Source organism: Epinephelus lanceolatus, chromosome 11, assembly GCF_041903045.1.
Source record: "Epinephelus lanceolatus isolate andai-2023 chromosome 11, ASM4190304v1, whole genome shotgun sequence".
Taxonomy (NCBI): Eukaryota; Metazoa; Chordata; class Actinopteri; order Perciformes; family Serranidae; genus Epinephelus; species Epinephelus lanceolatus.
In genome coordinates, this window is record NC_135744.1 from 32,684,709 (window position 1) to 32,704,335 (window position 19,627).

A 19,627-nucleotide genomic window follows, 5' to 3' on the forward strand; every position below is an offset into this window, starting at 1 on the left:
TTCCCAAAGGACTCTCTCTGAGAACCAAACACGGGCTTCTCCCGCCCCGGGGGGAGAGAGAGGGAGCTAGGATGGGAAGGGAAAGAGGGGAGGGGACCGGAGGAGAGGAGGGGAGGGGACAGGACGGGAGGAGAGCAGAGAGAGGAGACGCCCCCAAACAAAGGCGAGAGTGGAGGAGTCAGGTCGGAGCTCCTCTCCTCTGTCCCTCTGTCCTCCCTTTGCCCGGTCCGGACACACTCTCTGTGCCTGTTACAGGGATTTCTGCAAAAGCGACTCTTCTCTGTAAATGTGGAGATCAATTCCTGTGCGCACTTCAACACTGCAATCGATCGGGAAAGTTTCTTTCTGCTCATGCAGAGCAGAGTCGGCTGCAGATCTGCGCTCAGTTACTGGGAGAAGTCCAGTTTGCTCAGTGGCACTTCAGCAGGATGGACGCTTCTCACGACTTCATTATATCAAACATCTACTTTTACGCACGACAGATCATCAAGGAAATATTAATAAATAAGGAAACAAAAATGCTTCTGGTTTGCATGAAAATATTATTTACTTATTTCTAATTTTTATTCATAAAATTAAGCTTTCCCATATAAAATCTATAAAATCCCATTAACTAAATTTATTTTTTCTGGAGGATTTACTGCCTTAAAAACGGTAATTGAAAGAAAACATTTAATATCTTTACGCATCAAATACTCTGGGGTCATTATTAGACTAATTTTAGCTGCAGACATTTGGTAAATTTGATATAAACCCGCAGCCTGTACATTTACATCTGAGTTTTATTTAGACCAACTGGTTAAGCTCAATTCTAAAAGCCATATTTCATCGTCACAACATATCCCTGCTCCCCATTGTCTTCCCCGGGCCTGCTTATTGCAGGCTTGCGCCGCAAGACTCACAAACAAAAGTGACAATAACAATAATTAGCTCAAAATAACAATGAACATAATTGAGGATAATTGCTACCAGATTTCGCTGCTTTGTCTCTCCCTCCAGCACCATCTGTTATTTGAAACAATTTATCACGCCCGCCGAGAGGGACTCCAAACAAAATACAAATATTAATAGATAATTCCGTGAACCCTTTTAATAAAATAAAGCTACAGCGTATTGATCTGTCGAGGTGCAAAAGGTCAACAACTTTTGTATTATTCAGCCGGCTGTGGGAATGATTGGCAGGGGCGAGCTGGCGCGGTTCCAGGGTTTAATTCCCAAAGGTTATTGAAAAACGCTCTTGACCTTGATTATGGAGAATAAGAGTCTTTTATGCTCCAGTTTCCTGCTTATAGAGGGAGAGAGACAGTGGTGGATCAGCCCGTATAGGATTTAAGCGGGCTCACAGTCAAGGGAAAAATATATATATATGTGAATGGAGGAGTGTTAAGAGGCTCTGGTGTTTGGATCGATCCGAGTGCGCTGAAAGCATCTGTATCAGTTTATTAAAAAAAAAATATGAAAGAGGATATTTATCTGTGAATGTCAGCTGTCATAGGATGTTTTAAATGAAATGCTTAAAATTTGATGTAATGAGATGAAATGCAAAGTGACAATGAGTTCTCTCGTAAAGATAAAAGCACATTTTAGAATTAAAACAGCTGGATGCCAAACTGTTATCTCTTAATATCACCCATTTATAAACACAATAAAAGATTTGTTCATTTGAGTCCAGTCAGGTCAGACTGAACACCTGAAGTGTATCTAAGTTTGTACATTTTTTATATCATAAGAAGCTGAATTAGTATAAAAAGGTCATTTTAAAGGTGAATTACGCATCATAAATATCATTTATTCACGTTAAATTTAAAGTAGTGTAGATGTCAAAAGCAAGATTAAATCATAAGTAACAATCTTAAAAAAAAAAAAAAAAAAAAAAAGCAGCACAATTAAGGAACCTAATAATACAGAAACATGCGCGCGCCCAACAGCAGCCCCTTGAAAAACAGGAACAACATGGCAGATTAAAGAGAAACACGATATAAAACCACTATAAACTCACTGTTGTGCACACTGAGTCCCTACAGTACTGTGACAAAAATAGTCCTCGGTGTTTGTGTGTGTGTTCGTGTGTGTGTGTGTGTCACCAGCGGCGGTTTGGATCCTGGATCACTTCCCACTCAAGTCTAAAAACGACGCAACAGCTCCACCATGTGTCCGAGCCGTCCAACTACAGGCGCACTCATGCACCGCCAGGTCAAACCTATAACAATAAAAAAAAAAATATTCTGAATAAAACCATGATGAAACTATGTCTCACTAAGTTATATTTTATATTAATATGGTGTAGAAATGCTGCTAAACATTATTCTAATGCTTCTAGTTTCTAAAAATCAATAGTAGGCTACAAGCTATATTTGATGAGCTATGTCATCTTTTACTGTATTAACTTACAAGTCTAAATTTACCAGGCCTGCTACTGCTATGACTTACAATAACAGTAGGCTAATAATAGTCAAAATAGCCTACTACTTATACACAGTAAATCAAAATAAAATGATGACTGAGTCCAGAGTGGATGGTTCATTTTATTTCTGACATTCAATTTTTGTAAAATAACCAAGGCAATGCCAGGCAGAAAGTCCAAAACCAACCGTGAAGTTAACAGAACACAACTGGCATTCAGAGTCAGGTTTTACAGAGCAGGTCCTAAATGTGAGTGTGGAAAAATGTGTCAGACAGAAAAAGAAGAATGAGACAAAACTCTGTCAGGAACATGATCGACTAACATCTGTCAGTCAGAGGCAACAGTACGGGACAGCAGAGCTGGTCTTCTCCTAATGCTCATTAAAGGGGCGTTCAGGAGAGAAATGTGGTCAGAGAGCGCTGTGGCAGCTAGAGATTCCATTTAAATATTTGCTTACATTTTAAGTGTTAGAATGATTTTGCAAAGTATTGTGATTAATTGAGCCTCAGAAACATCTAGATTCCAGGTGGGAGACTGACTTCAACAGGTATTCATGTTACTCCTAGTTACACCATTGAATTCTATGACAGCAATTTTACATTAATGCGCATTAAATACTGGAATATTTAGGTCACACTGGCTTGTTTTTGTGTTATTTCACCAGTAAGCCAACGAAGAGCGATAATATATTTGTGTTAACTGACATGGATTGATTGAAAATGTACAGTTTTCAATCTTTACAGCCTTTAGGTGAACATTAATGTTGCAGTGACGGGTTTAAGAATTTGTCTGGCACAATAGCTCAGAGACAACTTGCCTAAACAGTCACTGATGCATTTTACATGAAGTCAATTCCACAGCTGAAATCTCAGAGATGCACTGGAATGCAAATAATTCATTTAAATATTGAAAAGCCTAGTTTTAAAATATGTAATGTCCATAAGCTTTCTACAGATAAATAGGTTGTCCAATCAGATATGAAATATTGAAATAAGATGATGTCACAGTTCATAGCCTGGAGAGTGAATGCAACAACTGCAATGTCTCCAACATGGAGTATAAACTGAGCAGAAACATCTGGAATCAACAGCTGACAGGCTTCTCTTTATCACTTAATACTCCAATGCAAATTCACATACAGTTGCCAATGACAGGTCTCATCTTGTGTATCGTGTGACGCTGTATCGTGCAGGTGATCTCTCTGCTTGACACAGCTCAAATGCTCCACAGTAAGAAAAAGAAAGAAAAACTCAAGTGTGTATGAGGCTGTGTAAATCTTTGTAACCATTTCATCAGTCTGAAGGAATGGAGCTGATAATAAAATGAGAATGTGTTGCTTGAGAATACAGAAAGTCCTTATGTTCACCTTTCAGAGGAATATGTGCAAAATACATCAAACTCTACATTTCATCTCTTAAAAAAAACAAAAAGAAAAGAACACAGTTAAACAAGCGTTGGCCCGGTTTGATCCTACATGGATTATGTATTCATTCTCAGCCCCGTGGCCAACGCTTTCCAATGTCAACATTTAAGTCATTCATAGTAATAAGACCTTTAGTAATAGTGGTAGTAAGTAATACTGTTGAAGGTTAACTAGTGCATCTCCGCTCCGTCTGCGCCATGCTGATCCCACTCCTAACAGTTAGAGGGCACCAGAGTGATCACACCAGCTTGAGGACGCGTCATACAGACTGGAGAAGCAGTAACACTGGCTGGTCTCACAGATCAGAGGGCTTGGTTTCCCCTGAAAGCTTCTCAGCCAAATCTTTGCCTTTGTTCACGGGCATGTAAAGTAACAAAGAACAATCGAAGCACTGGGAAGCTGCGGTGAAACCAAGCCCTGATCTTATTTATATATCAACACTCCTCTGGTTTAATATAGATGCCATACAGAGCAACATTTATATACATTACACACAAACAGATTGGGCTGTTTCCTCGTACACAAACACATCAGAGGGTATTTGGTTGCTGACAGCCACAGAACAGCTTTGGAGCTTTGCTAGTATAAATGACATTAGTGCAAATGCAACCCCCCCACCCCCCCCCCAAAAAAGAAAAATGGCAGGAAAAAAAAAATGGTAGCAAGGTTAGAGCACATTGGAGACAAACAAATAAATGCTATGGTAACCGTGGCAGCGTGCAAGCTCTACATATAAGCATGCATCAGAACTCCGCATTCTCAAGTTTTAGTCTTGCTATAAACACTCACAATCTTCAACACGCACACTTCTCCCAGTCGGACAAAATTTGCCAAAGCACATGAGCAGACTGAGACTGAGAGTGAGTGTGTGCTAGCGTGTGTGGAAAAAAAAAATCTTTCCCATCAAACGGCTCAATTTGCTGGTAGTAACATTTCATGGAGTGAAGTGACTGAGCAGCAGGAGGATAATGATGGTCTTAGAAAACACAGGGTGCTTTGATGTGATTGGTTTATAAAGGAGCTGGATGGAGCGAGGTGACTGGCTCCTGCTATGGAAGAGTCTCAAAAGTCGCTGGCTCGATAGCAAAACTCGGGATGGATGAGTTAAATGTGACTGGCTGAATGTTTTCGTAAAGTCAGCTGAGCTCGGGAAGATGAGTGCGGATGAGTACCACAAATGAAGTGAAGCCAACGAAAACGAAGTCTGGCCTCCTTGCCGGCACTGCGGGCTAATTTACACTCCACATTCTCACGACGCTGAAGGTTCAAACACAAACTGTGGCCTCTGTTGCATATCTCCCTCCTCTGTCTGCCTCTCCCGAGTTTTCAATCTGTCTGCGGGCTGTCCGATAAAGCAGTAATGTAAAAATTATCTTAAAAATAACATCTCTTTAACAGTAATACAAAAGTTTGGCGATGAGGAATAGAATTGTTTTTGCTGGGACCAGCCAAACAAATTTGATTCAAATATTGAAGCACTTCAACAGAGAAAGCTTGACACGTGAAATGAATGAGATCTTTCATGTGAACCCTTTGATTTGTTCACACTGTAACACTTAAATAGACCACACCATGTATCCTCTGCTTAGCACCAGGCTTCAGGTCACGTGATGGCCTCAAGAAACAACATTCAGTCTCTGTTAATGCTCATGAATACACATAACTACTGTCATCCAACAGTGAAAATTGTTATCAAAACCGATGGAGATATCTGTAGACTATATGAAACGTTACGTCTTTGTCGCCGTTTAAAATGCAACCATAAACCTCCGCCCCATTCCTCATTAGATCATGGCACATACAGGACGATAGAGAGAACCTAAATACTATGGGATGTACAGCTGGGAGAGTGAAGCTGCACAAACAAAGGCATGATGGGAGCAACCATCACATGAAATGAGATGGACATAAGCATGATTTTAGAAATGTCATCACAGCTCTGATATCGATGTAACAAGCTTGGAGTGATGTGGTACTTCAGTTTCATTCAGGATCTCACATTTTGTCAACATGACATAGAACCACTCATAATTTTTGAGATGAGATTACTGCTTTCCCCTTTTGGTGCTGAATGGAAAATGAAATCATTGCTGGCGTGAAAGTTCAACTCAACGTGGAAACATTTTGAGATGAACTGTTCCAAACAACTGAGTGGTGAATATCTGCTTAGAGATTGTTTTGGATTTTTTCCTCTCAAAGTGGATAGGGAGAGGTTAAGAGCTAAATTTCAGACATGATGGGATAGCCAACCGCTGGACAAGTAGAATATATGCAGGATATTGGCAGATGGAATATTTAGATTGTGTGTTTATGTGTGCATGCACGTATGACGTGTGTGTTATGATGGGGCTCAGAGGATGCAAGGAAGAGGCGACTGTTCCTCAGAATGGGAAGTGGGCTGGTCAAACTGTGATGATGGACCAGTGGATGCCGTCGGGCTGTCCAGTAGGAAGCCAGGGTTTTCCTTAGGGGCGGGCTCAGGTTCAGCAGGGGTCACCTCTGCCTGGACCATTGGCTGTGACGAGGAGGAAGGGTGGGAGAGAGATAAAGGAGAGGGGTGCATGTCCGATGTGTTAGAGGAAGAGAAGGAAGACGAAGAGGGATGATCTGTGAGCAACTGGCTCTGAGATTCAGTCACAAGTGGGGAAGAAGACGACGAAGAAAAAGATGATGAGGCTGCTGGAGTCTTGGCCAAGTGATGAGGAGTCGAGGGCACATCAGAGGACGAGGAGGAGGTTTCTCCAGCTGACACGGCAGGTCCATCATCTCCCTCCTGCTTTCCCGTTTCCTCCTTCTTCCTATCGTCTGGAGGAGTGTCATCTTCCTGCTTCTCATTGGATGCGGCTTCTTCCTGCCCTGCAGGGTTCTGATTGGCTGCAGGGGCGTCTTGGTTGGGGGCAGTGGTGGTTGGCGATTGGCTCTTGAGTTGCGAGTGACAGAGGGGACATGTCTCCTGGACATAAAGCCATTTCTTCAGACAGCCAGCGTGGAAGAAATGACTGCATGGAGTGATCACAGCACTGCTCATGTCCTGGAGGGAGCGAGCACAGAAACAAACACGCTCAGTGTTGTTATGTTTCCTTTGACATTTGATTTGTCTCAAAACCACTTTGCTCAGTGTTAAAGCAATACTTTACTCCCCAAATGACCACTTGTATATCAATTACTCAGCCCTCTGAATATGGGAGCTGCTGGTTTACCGCTGCCCCAATAAATTAGTTAGTTAGTTTGTTTTATGGTGTCGCTCTGGGGTTTCGTTTAGATTCATTAAGGACACATAAAAAACAAATAAGCTACAGATTAAGGCAGTGGTAGACCAGAAGCTCCCATGTTCAGTGAGGCGAATTCACTGTTTCGTTTTGTTTTGTTTTGTTCCCCCAATGGTGTCCGGCTTTTTAAAGAGAGCACAGATAAGCTTCACTTTCGGTGTAACACACGGTGAGTTATTGATATACAAACAGTCCTTTGGTCGATGAAGTTTTCCTTTCACATGTATCAAATCAGATTTTACATTAGTCGAGTTTTAACTTGAAGCCTGAAATTACTCTTGGCCATGTACTCTCCTTAGACTCACACACACAGGAAAAACCAGCTCATACCTGGTAGCAGATAGCACAGATGTCGTTATACTGCTCCAGCTGTGTGTTGCTGGCCGTGGGGAGGCTTTTGATCTTGTTTACAGCATCTCTCCTGAGCAGGAAGCTCTGCCAGCCCAGCTGGGCTCGGAGCCAGACATTATAGTACGAATGGACCAGGATGATGGTGCTGCCCATCACACTCCACTCCCCAAATACTGTCTCTGACACGCCGTAGCACACCACGCACACTGCAACCTGCCAGGGGAGGAAAACAGCAACAGTGAGTGTGTTTACATGCACAAAAAGTCCTGTTTTTACCCTTATTCTGAAAGTTTTCTCACTGGTGGCAGACTTGTTTGACCATACGAACACAGCCTCCTGCTTTCATTTCTTCAACCATGTTCTTGAAACAGTCGGCGTTGACATATTTGCGTGTATCCAAAAACTTGTTGATATCCAAGACTTTTATAATGCTTAAAAGTAGGTGTGTTTCTACTTCCGGCCAGAAATGTGGGCTTTTCTTTGGGCATACAGCTCTACACCAGCCTTGCAAACTGTTGGCGAGTTGGTTTGTGTACAACATCTCCAATGACAATGCACAGAGATGACTGTAAACAGGCAACAGGCTGCGTGTCACAAACTGTGCTACCTTACTGAACCCTAACTGAGATGCATATGCCAAATGCCAAATGCGCTGTATACATATCCAAAAAAACCCTAAATAACACCGGCATATCCCACATCTTAATCAGAAAATGCTTAATTCAGAAAAAGGCCTATACTTTAATGCCATACATGCAGTACTGTATGTCCCTCATGTTACTGTACACAGTGTGTGCATGTGTGACACTCACCAGGAACTCCAGCAATCTGTAGGTCCCGTTGACACAGTAGATAACTTCATCCATGTTCTCCACTGGAGCCTTTCGAAACTCCTCCACCATGAAGAGAACGTAGATCAGCAGAGTGCCAAGGACCTGGAGGTGACGGAGGAGAGTGTCTCAGCATTTAATAATTAATCACAAAGTATGGATGTTTCAGGATCCTCAGGCGCAGTGGATAAAACACAAGAGTTTTGGAGACAGGATTTCTATTACGAGCTGTCTCTATTAATTGAGACAAATTAGGTGCAGTTACATCTATCGCGATTTAATGTTCCAAGACATTCAAATTAAGAAAGTCCAAGAGGTGGTGTGCACTTTTTACAGAATGTGTGTGCTCTGTGTGTGCCTCTCTACTTGTGTGTTACCTGCAGTGACGTGAGGATGGAGGAGGAGATGATGATGAGTAGCCAGAAGTCCATATGGAAGAACTGACAGATCATATAGGCCATGTAGGCTGGAAAGATCAGCAGGAAAAGACACAGAGACACAGCTCTGAAGTGCTTCCACAAACTCCTGAAGGACAGATAGAGGAGGGAGAAGAAGGCTGATCAGCCTCAGCTGTACTAACATGGGCAGCATTTTGCTTTCAAACATTCAGCTTTGACCTTTAACTGTGTTGCCAAAATGCCAAAACACACAGAGTTGGCACTTGGCATTTTTCTCAGCAGAAATCAATTTTTGGTAGACATGTGTGACTCCATTTTTATAAGACTGAGGATTAGACTACTAAATTCAAATAAGAACTTAACTAAAATATATATTAAAAAGTTGCATGGTAAATTTATTTTACTTGTCTCTGGATGCTCCCAGGGCCAGGACTATGGGGTCAGCTATCTCCAGCATGGACTGCAGGATGGAAGCAACAACGATGAAGAGGATGATGGAGAGGAGGAAGGCTCGGTGGATGACCTGAAGCTCGATGAGGCCGGTCTGGACAGCGAGGATCAGCAGGGTGATGCCTTCTGTCATCCCCCTGGAAACAAACATGCAAAGTGATTAGAAGAGTAACCACATATCAACACACACCCTATACGAACCCATAAACACACACATACAGACATTCGTGCTGACTGACCTGTGCATGGTGTTGTCATTCATAAAGGCTCTGTAACCTTGCAGGTAGAACTTGCAGAGTGTGAGAACTCCCAAAGCAATGAAGGATACAGTGAAAACCAGACCCAGCAGGGAGTATGGGGTACTGCAACATTCTGCAATACTGAGAACAGAGGGAGGAGAGAACTAAGTATAGTAGTAGTAAGTATTCCAAGTAACTCTACAATAACCTGCTAATATACAAAACACGCTCTAAAGACTCTGTGATGTACAATCTATGATGCCCCACACAGTCTGACCAGTGCTGTGATCCTACCTGGTAAGAAAAAGGAAAAGAAGCCTCTCCCTTGAGGTAGGCTGGTCTCTGGTGCTGAAGTAGGAGTAGATCTGCAATGCGAACAGCAGTAGCCAGAAACACATGAAGAGAACTGGGAGGACCAGCTGGTTCCACAGAGACATACCCAAAGCTAGCAGCCCGTACACTTCCACCACCTGGGGGACGGAGGAAGAGAGAGGTACAGAGAAGAGGAGAGGAGAGATGGAGGTAATTGGCACAAAGACAGAATAACATTAATATTACATGTGACGAAATCTCTCAGGACCACTCCAGCTGAAATCTTGTAATAAAAAACACTGCAACATTAGGCCACGTAACTAGTTTATTACCTGAGCCAGCTCCCTGTAGGCAGTTTTGGCCAGGTTGTATGGTACCAACAAGTTAGAAGCCAGGAAGTAAATGACCTCGAGGCCTGTGAAGATCATGGAGAACTTATTGATGAAGACGATGGTCTCCAGTGGGACCAGACACAGTCTGGCCACCAGAGGGAGGAGGTGAGCAGAGAAGAGCCAAATCCTCTTGGTCTGCATCACACAGGAACATAGTGTACACACCACCAGCTGACCTGTAAGAAGATGAAAGAACATGAACCTGTAAGAAGATGCGCCAAAAAATGTCCACTTTCATATTTAGCAGCTTTAATCTCCCCCCTCTCTCTGCGGCAGTATTTGTCACTGTAACTTTTAATATTATTTTTGCTTTCTTGGGCTTTCACTGTGCAGTGAAATCAGCACCCTGTATGCTCTATTTATAGCACAGGAACCTCCATACCCACTCAGTAAGATGAAACCAGGTCCTATGGACCCAGGAACATAGCAACTCGTAACATTTTCCATTTCAGCATGGATCAGCTTTCACAGTATGACGGGTAGAAGCTGGTGATCAGTACGAGTTATGCCAAGAGCAGCTAGGTGATGTGACCTTAAAGAGATGCGTTTTAATACAGTCAAGCAGTTATTAGTAATATCCTATAAAAACTCAACTGACTATGATTTTTTTCCAAAGCCTCCATACAGAAAGACTGAGGCACAGACAAGTTACAGAGCTTCAACTCCAGAGTTGAGAGCCTTCCTTACGGAGGATGGATTTTTGCTGTCACAGAGACTTGGGTTTAAAATTAGTTTCTCAGTGTACTGCAGCACTACAAGTGACAGAAGATCTATGCACGGGCAATCACCAAGGAAAGGGAAAGAGTGATCAAAGTGAAAAGGAGGAATAGTCTCCTGTGAGCTCAGAAAGGAGCTTCTGAACTACATCAAGCTGCCTATGTTTGCAACCATGCCTCATAATGTGTATTGTACACGTGTGTCTTTGTGCATTCATGTGTAATATTATACCTATGAGTGCAGTGGTGAATCTGTTCATGGAGAGAGGTTCAAGGTAGACAGGTCCTTCATGGCCAGACTCCAGTTCGCTGCGGACATAATCCCTAGCAAAGAAAGGCCAAAATGCTCAGTTTAGAGGGAATTCTATTGTGATGTATTGTAAACCACTAACCTATAGCTCAAGACAAAGATTTCTAGCCATCCATCTCAACTAGCACAAGGAAACCTAACAGTAGCTATTAATATATTTTGTGGGTAAATGCCCTGAAAAAGATACAGAACATAATACACAGACATTCTCTATCTTTCAAGGCATTCACCACAGTGACAGAAGTCAGGACAGCTGTGTCATATCATGTCTACTAGTGAATCTAAGTCTGTGTTTGTGCGTGTCTACCTTGAGACTTGATGACCAGCAAACAGCAGCAGGGCCGTAAGGACGTACAGATAGAGTTTAACCAGGTGCTGACGAGGCAGAGTCAGGAGCACCAAGCTCAGGATGTAACCTGCGATGAAGTCACACACACAGACAAAACTAGTGAGAGACAATCAAGAAAAACAGCATAAAGTACTGAAGTAAAAACTGACAACAGATTAAGCATCTCTGTTGCTCCCTGTTTGTGGGCCATGCTGCTTATCTAAACACAAAAGCGATACATAGTATTTAATTTATGTGTGTGTGTTTGCGAGACAGAAGTTTCTTATGTAACTGCAGTTTTGACAGTCAATCAAACCGTCACTGCTGCCAATAGGCTTATCGCACAACAGTCTACTTCCTAAAACCCTGCCCCTCAAAAAAACTCCTCAGTGCATAGCAACAGTTACTTTGGTTTTACTGCCTCTCTCTCTCTCCCCCTTTCATTCTGTCTGTCCACCCACAGCGCTCATCAGCACATACCAAGCCTATTGGCTCATTAACCAACTGCAGCCAAGTCTGACGGCACACACACACACGGACATATAAAAACACACAAAGAAAACTCAACACTGTGATTTGACCTAGCTAAAAGAAAACAGACAAGCACAGTCTGACCGTCAGTGTTTGCTGAGTCAACATCACCCTCACATCACTGTTACTGTCTCTCAGTGCTCCTGTGTTACTGAAATACACCTGACTGACTCCCTGTAATGCAGAGACCTTGTTTTATGTCTTCCTGGTTGGGTCTGTGGTAATCTCTCAAGACAGATTCTGCAATTTACATTGTAGAAAAGAAGAAGAAAAAAAAAAAAAAAACGATGGATTTCCAGATTGGGTCTGTGGTTGATTAGTTGCCAATATTAAATTAATCTCCAACTAATTTGATAACTGATTAATTGGTTTGAGTAATTATTTTAAGGGGAAAAAACTTTTAACATCTGTTAAAAGACAGTGTCATAACTTTGATCACATGGCAACCATCCAGTTCAAGTTCAATCCAGGGACACAACTACAAAGAGTGTTTTTAACAACGCAGTGCACTTGGGGAATGTGTTCATCATTTCACTGCTTTAACTGGTGAGGTTTATGCCAGCTTGTCTGTTTTGACTGTCTCAGCAGAATATGTCAGTTTGTTATGGATTTCTGTCAAATTTGGTGCATGAATGGACTTTGACCCAAGAAGGAATTCTGGTGGTGAACCAAAAATGGGATTTCCGCTGTTACACAACTAATGCATTTAAGTTGAACTGTACGACCAAGAGGTATAGCTTAAGTCTTGATTATTTTGGAAATCACATTTTAACTTACAGTTCACCTGAACACGAGCCCCACTATTATGGACACTAGGGCTGGGGCGACGCGTCGACGTCATAGACGTCACAGACTATGTAAATACGTCGACACTAATTATTTGCGTCAATGTGTCGGTTCAAACAAAAAAAATGGCGCCGTGCAGAAGCAGCTACAGTGCTGTACTATTGTGCTATGGCCTATTCAAGTGCTGGAATTTGTTATTTACGTGACAACGCCTGAATGCAACACAGGCTCCGCTCCATTTACTGTGTGCACAGTGCCGGCTGTGCTGCGGGTTCAGGCCGGGCTCAGTTATAATTGTCTCACTCAGGTTGGGTTCGGTCAGGAAAATGCAGCCTGAACCGCTCTCTCACAAACCGTGTTTGCGTGTTTGTGTGTGTCTGTGTGTGCATCGGGGCCAAACTCCACTGTGCATGTTACAGAGAGCAGAGGAGAATTGTAAACGTGCGACCATGTAGAGACAGAAATGACTTAAGATAAATAACATAAGGCTATTTAGTTTGTTTAATAAAAAGACAAGGTATCTGGCGCTACATAGAAAATTTAATTAAATAAAACTAACTTGACCTTCAAGGGGTGACGGGGGGGGGGGGGGGGGGGGGGCCTAATATAATGGTAGGGGAAACACTGATGTTTCAATAAATGGTAATGTAAAGAAATGTTTTGGTATTCATATTGTTTAAATTGCCTCATTAAACAAACAATGGAAAAATAATCAACAATCAAAAAAATAATCGTTAAACTGATCGAAAAATGAATCGTTAGATTAGTCGATTACTCGAAAAAATAATCGCTAGATTAATCACTAGAAAAATAATCATTTGGGACAGCTCTAATGGACTGTTCAGATCCCCACCATTCAACTCCAGACAGTGGTGCATCTGCTCTGGCTGGTGTAGGTTGGTGGGAAGCCGGTGACTGTCTTTGTCACTGCACTAGCAATTCGTATTACTAGGTATCTGGAGGAAATGGTGTTAACTCCCACTCGCATTGTTCTCTTCTTGTGAGGCTTTTCACTGGCAGGTGAAAATAAACTTAAGTGGATGGGGAGCTGGCCAACCAAACACTGAGGAAAAATTGGATAACAGTTAAGTGTTGATGAAGGTTGGCACTCCCAGAAAGCCTCTTTCTCTTTTATTTTTTCTGTTTTTGTGCTCCAACGAAATCTTTTGCTTGTGTTTGACTGAGCTACCTACACACTTGACACTGGTATCACACTAATTCTGACTGGCACAGCTGACTCACACTGCCAGAATGCCACTGCTGGGGCAAGAAGCGCACAGCTGGAGGAGGAGAATTGGTTTCAGGCGGCATCCATCTTTTTCATGTTACCGACGGATAAATCAGATAATTTTGGTCACACTCCACTTGTGGTCATGCCAAACAATCCCTCCTGACAGTCCTGAAATCACTACAAAGCAGAGCCTTGTGGCTTACTGCCTACCACCATGTGTGTGCAATCTGAAACTGACAGAGTTGGGTACAGAGAGGCGACTTTGCTAAAGGGAAAAAATAAAAGAAACCATGCAATCCAACCAGGTTAACATCGTGACTGTTAGGTCTTGATCTACTGTTAACGCCTGTGGAACAGGAGCCACTTAAGCTGTTAGCCCAGTCAAATAGTCCACACAATTCACCTACTACAGGCCATGATAACTTAACTGATAATACTGACAGCCCCACGGCTACAGCTCTTTATACACATTACGTTATCAAATGTGTGAAACACTATATATTGCAGACAGCGCAAAGCATTTGTGTAATGTGTTTGTTTTACACTAATCTCCTAAGAAATGTTAATACAGAGGGAATGTATTTGTACTGGAGCAGGCTGTGCGTGTGTGTGTATGTGTGTGAAACACTGACCTACGTAGTGCAGGTAAAGTGCCAGGTATTTGTACTGGAACAGGGGGTTGTTGGAGAGGCTGGAGCGCTGGATCTTCTGGAAGAAGGAGCTGACATCCCAGCGGTACAAGACATCCAGCAGCATGATGCTGGGAACACGCAGACCCACATTGAGCACCGCCTCGACACGGTCCTTCACTGCCATGGCCTCAGCTTAAACTCTGATAGGCAGGCAGAACTGACCACTAAGACGGGATGTTAAAAGTGGATGCACTGCAAAAAAAGAGGGACAATGCACAAAAAGAAGTTTAACAGCAGATACAGAGGATGGGAGCAAGAAATTAGGAAAAAGATGAAAGCCAACCAGCAATAAAGGAGGAGAACCGGGAATGGGAGTGGAGAGAGGTCACAAGGAGGTACAGAGAGAAAGTTTAAGGAAGTGCAGAAGGTACCGGGAGGGATATAACTTTAAGAAAAAACAGCTTTGAAGTATATGTTAAACACACCAACCGCTAACTATTCTGTGACCCAAAGTCACTTTTTTTTTATCTAAATAGTAACATTTTACTGTGGCTGGCATTACAGATAAACTTAACAGCAATAGCCAACGTGTTCCTGCATCTGGCAGGTGGGTAGTGTTACATTCACACCCTTATAACAATTATTATGCATAACATTTAACGGGTCTATTGATATTTTTCTTTGTATTCCTACCTGCAGAATATCACTGACAACACTACGAGTTATACAAATGATACTTATTTGAGAGACAGTTTACAAACTGAATGAAGTCATGGATAAATGTTTGCATAATATGAGAAAGCAAAACTATATAGGCTGTTTTACTAGCATTGGGAGGCTTTAAAACAAATATAATATAAGTGGTGGGATATTTGTTTTAAAGCCTCCCAATGCTAGTAAAACAGCCTATATAGTTTTGCTTTAATAATAAATAATAAATAATGTAATGAACAGACATCCATATAATAATTGCAAGCGCACTACTAGGCAAACACTAGTATAAGAAGAAACACAAGTATGGATACACTGTTAATGGCATTCACAAATATGTTTCAAAAAGTGATGTAATGGTGAAAGTCACACCCTGCAGGTAGCGTGATTAAAACTGCACATGACTAAGGAACACTCGGCATTTTCTCACTTAAACCCTGAAACCAATCCACCCACGTCAGATATAAAGATAAAACCTTTCACTTTGACTTATGAGTCGGTGCTGAAACCAAAATTATGATTTTAAGCGTGCTGTGTTGCGTTAATTACCTGCAAAACATTCACAAAGTGTTGTCTTGTTGCTTCCCCAGCGTTTTTGTGTTTGTACAGGGTGGATCAGTGAGGTAGGACAGTCAATAAAACCAGACACTACCTCACTGCCAAATACAACTCAGTTTGTTTGTTGACTGTCTTCCTCCCCTCATCTACGTGTGTTCCTCTCTGCTGCTCACTCAGGAATGTAGAAAACAAAATCCTACAACACCATAGTGTTACTGCCGAGATTCCACAGGAATACCACAATCTTTTTGCAGTTCTGAAAGTATTATATACAGTACAGTACACAAAGGTTTGTCAGCAGGAAGTGCATCAAATCAATCAGTCAATAATCAGCCCATACTTAAATACATACACAGGGATCCAGGCCTTTCTGTTTACTTCCACACACTCACCAACTGCACAGAGCTTAACATGAGTACTGCAAAAGCAACTGTGAGAATAAACTATGTGGGAACACTTTCAGGTGGTTCTCTGCAGGTGCAACTGAGCGTCAGACTTGATAAATTCAGCACACTTGCAAATTTGCTTATTCACATATGCAGTATGCTTCCTCAGTTTTTCACACACTGTTCTGTTTATATTTACAGCATACATTTATATTTATTTTCTTTTAACAACACTGTCTAGTGGGAGGCAATGTGGGCTGGAGTATGTGAGATTGTATATCACAATATGAAAAGATTTAATGGAGGAAACATTTATTTATTAATCAGATGGAGATGTCTTTAAATCAAGTATTGAAAATAAAACTCCGTGCTGATGTACTTCATCATATTGATGCAAAAATCCTGTAAATCCAATATTGCCATAAAAGTGTCCTGGGCATTGATTTGCAACATTACCCTGCTGCAAAGGCCTAACACAATCAGAGATAATTAGGGGGTGCATACCTCAGTATGTAAATGGTATGGAAACATTTCTGTCATCTCACTGTACCTTGCCGCAGTATGGACGTACCGGGAGGCTGCTGAGGTTCTTATTGCACTCGCTAATTGGACTTTAATTACATTTTCCTTAATTTTGAGCACAGCACAATTTATCTTTTCAACTTATAATTACATTCATTTTGCAAATCTTACTGCAGTTTTCCCACTTGTATGCCCGTGTTTAAAAAGGACATACTTTTTTATGCACTATCTGTATCATGTACCTATCTATCTATATAACATTACAGAACCACAACACTGTTCATACATAAATGTACACAAAGAGCAAATACTTATTTTGACCTATGTTTGGTTACATCCATGTGCCCATACATACAGTAAACCACATATTCCATATTTATAAATGAAAATTAACCAGCTATATGTGAACAAATACATGATGTTACTTCCCACTTTTGTAATCTACTGCACTGTATTTGAGTCAGCAGAGCATTAACATAATTCCATGATAGTTTACTTATTGTGTTTACATACAAAAGATTGCATTTCTGGTCAACTTTCTTTCCCCTACTAGAAAGTCGACCAGAAATGCAATCTTTTGCACAAAAGATTGCATTTCTGGTCAACTTTCTTTCCCCTACTAGATTATATTACAGTTGCTACTGCAACACAAAATTCCCTATCAAAACAAAAGACCACTAAATCAAAAGAGTTTCATCTCATGCATCAGCGTACCTTATTAATAAAAGGGATTCAAACTTCATGTAAAGCAAACACACATAATAGAATCACTGTGCCACAATCAAACTCAACCCTTTAAGTGATTAACAACCTCTCTATTGATCAACAGTTAGCCTACGGCAATCTAAGTTATTGTTTCTGTCAGGTTATGTTAAGGTCCTGATGTAGCTTCTCTGTTGAAACTATCATTGATAAACCAGCTGTAACCTCTTTCTGTAGACTTAAGGACCTCCAATGAATCAATCATTGCTAACCAGCCTCTCGCCCAGCAGCACTGGAGCTTGCTGTAAACTCACAATAACCACAAAAGGAAAATCTGAGGAAATCATTCCACCTCATGTTTCTGATGTGGCCCTAACAAGACAATTTTCCAATCGTTTCATGATACCCCGGGCTACTTCAAACTTGCCAATAGCAGAGTTTCCATCCATTAATATTCCTACACCCCGGGACAGGACCCTGATAACTTACATAACTGAATTCACCACGACTATCACTGGCCAGAGAGAGATCACTTCGCAGAATCCGAGCTTATATAACGCGACCGTCTACCACTGTATTTTTATCTGTCGTAATCCATTAATAGCTAACGTTACCGGGCCCGGTGTGGTTGTTTTGGGTCTAAAGGGGTGTATTTTTACCACTGCCCCGTTAACTGAAACATCAGCACTACAGACGTTATGGATGAGTGAGTGCTGCATCGATTGTGGTACGCCATGAACTCTAGTAACCCCTCTGTCTCGACGGAAGAAAAAAATATCTTAGCTACGCCGCAAAGACTGCAACACTTTGCTAACTAGGCTGCTTTGTATGATAAAGTATAAAATGTGTCCCACAAACCAAATTACGGGTTCACTTTCTCCATGTGTTTTGTGTCAGGCTGGTAAAATAGCTGTAACTGTGTACGTGCTGAGTAGCAATGATGAGCTGCATCGAGCAGGCAGCAGGCACAGAGCCAACAATTCAAGCTAACGTAGTCAGCTAGCATCGCTGTCAGTTAGCTACTGTCAACAACCAAGCTCACTCCAACACAGCGGAAATAAAAAACATACCCGACTCGTTAGCTCGGGCCTGCCACTTTAGACACCAGCGTCCATACACACTCACGTAAATGCAGACAGCGTTAAACCGTTTGAAGATTAGTACAAACAGCCCCCCCTTAGCCACTAAGTCCAACTGTAACGTTAGCTTAGCTAGCAAGCACACTGGTAGATCCTGAGCTAGCTATGGCGCCCAGCCAAGACTAGTAAGAAAAAAGGGAACTTACAATAGAAGGACGATGTTCGCAATATGTACAACGGTTTCGGGATGCTTTTCGGGTCGGATATCGACCATTTTAACTCGGCACCGCCCGAGTTAACGGTCCTCTCAATGGAAGCGCCTCACACTCAAAGGATGCGGCCGATCCGCTCATCTCACCTAGCAGCCATTACCCTAAAGTACCGAGGAGGATGTACTGGGCATGCGCAATATAGTCTGTCCCAGTAAATGTGCTGGCCGCGTACTTGTTACCGACAGTGGAAAGTAAAGCTAGTGGGGCTCTGTGGAATGTACTTTTGCTTTTATGTTGTATTATTTTCCATACTAGGCCAGGATATTTGGCTTTCTTCGTTTCTGTGAATTATGAATGGGATCAGGTAAATTGGGATGGGCTGAGGTCAGTCACCAACCAGTGTGTAGTTATGCTTAGTGCACATTTCCCCTGTTTTTATTATATTATAACTGCTTTTATTGACTGTATATAATGTAAGAGTGAATATATATTCATTATACTGCATATTTAATGTAGACCGCATGAGGAGTAGTAATAACTAACTGGGATCTAACAATAAACACTAAGGTACTAGAAATTGATATTGTCAAAGTGCAATTTGGGGATTATCTGCTGTCACATTAACGCTTTCTAATAAGAAATTATGACGTGTCATGCAATTTATCAGCATGTAAAATGTGACCCCATCTCATTCACTGGCAGAGACCCCCGTCTAAGTGCCCACAGATATCTGTGTATTTGTTAAAGCAACACACACACACAGGATTCATATTAATTTATTTCACTGGGATAATACATTTTGTATAGATGCTATTTTCCAGGATGTCCAGAGTATGTGTTAAATGGAAACAATAA

General features: G+C 41.8%; 1 protein-coding gene across 2 annotated transcripts; it reads right to left on the bottom strand.

Moving 5' to 3' along the window:
* Nucleotides 1-4,712: 4,712 nt before the first annotated feature.
* On the bottom strand, nucleotides 4,713-18,943 carry LOC117267768 (RING finger protein 145-like). Of its 2 annotated transcripts, none has more exons than XM_033643774.2 (12): nucleotides 18,767-18,943; nucleotides 14,603-14,854; nucleotides 11,402-11,510; nucleotides 11,017-11,108; nucleotides 10,009-10,244; nucleotides 9,659-9,834; nucleotides 9,365-9,505; nucleotides 9,080-9,262; nucleotides 8,655-8,802; nucleotides 8,260-8,382; nucleotides 7,427-7,660; nucleotides 4,713-6,858 (listed from the first exon to the last, which is right to left on the bottom strand). In XM_033643774.2, exons 2-12 carry the CDS (start codon nucleotides 14,784-14,786, stop codon nucleotides 6,178-6,180), a joined length of 2,307 nt encoding a protein of 768 aa, XP_033499665.1. In that variant the 5' UTR covers nucleotides 14,787-14,854; nucleotides 18,767-18,943; the 3' UTR covers nucleotides 4,713-6,177. The 2 variants fall into 2 exon arrangements, with proteins under 2 accessions (XP_033499665.1, XP_033499673.1); XM_033643782.2 differs by lacking the exon at nucleotides 18,767-18,943 and adding an exon at nucleotides 15,863-15,984 and having other exon boundaries at nucleotides 6,032-6,858.
* Between the last annotated feature and the right edge of the window lie 684 nt (nucleotides 18,944-19,627).

What these genes read in the sequence shown, in the direction of transcription:
- LOC117267768 (XM_033643774.2), bottom strand. Translation starts at nt 14,786, where the DNA reads ATGGCAGTGAAGGACCGTGTCGAGGCGGTGCTCAATGTGGGTCTGCGT. An exon ending in GCTGGTCATCAAGTCTCAAG is followed by an intron (nt 11,109 to 11,401) that starts GTAGACACGCAC and finishes TTTCTTTGCTAG; the next exon opens with GGATTATGTCCGCAGCGAAC. An exon ending in CCATCCTCACGTCACTGCAG is followed by an intron (nt 8,383 to 8,654) that starts GTAACACACAAG and finishes CGTCACCTCCAG; the next exon opens with GTCCTTGGCACTCTGCTGAT.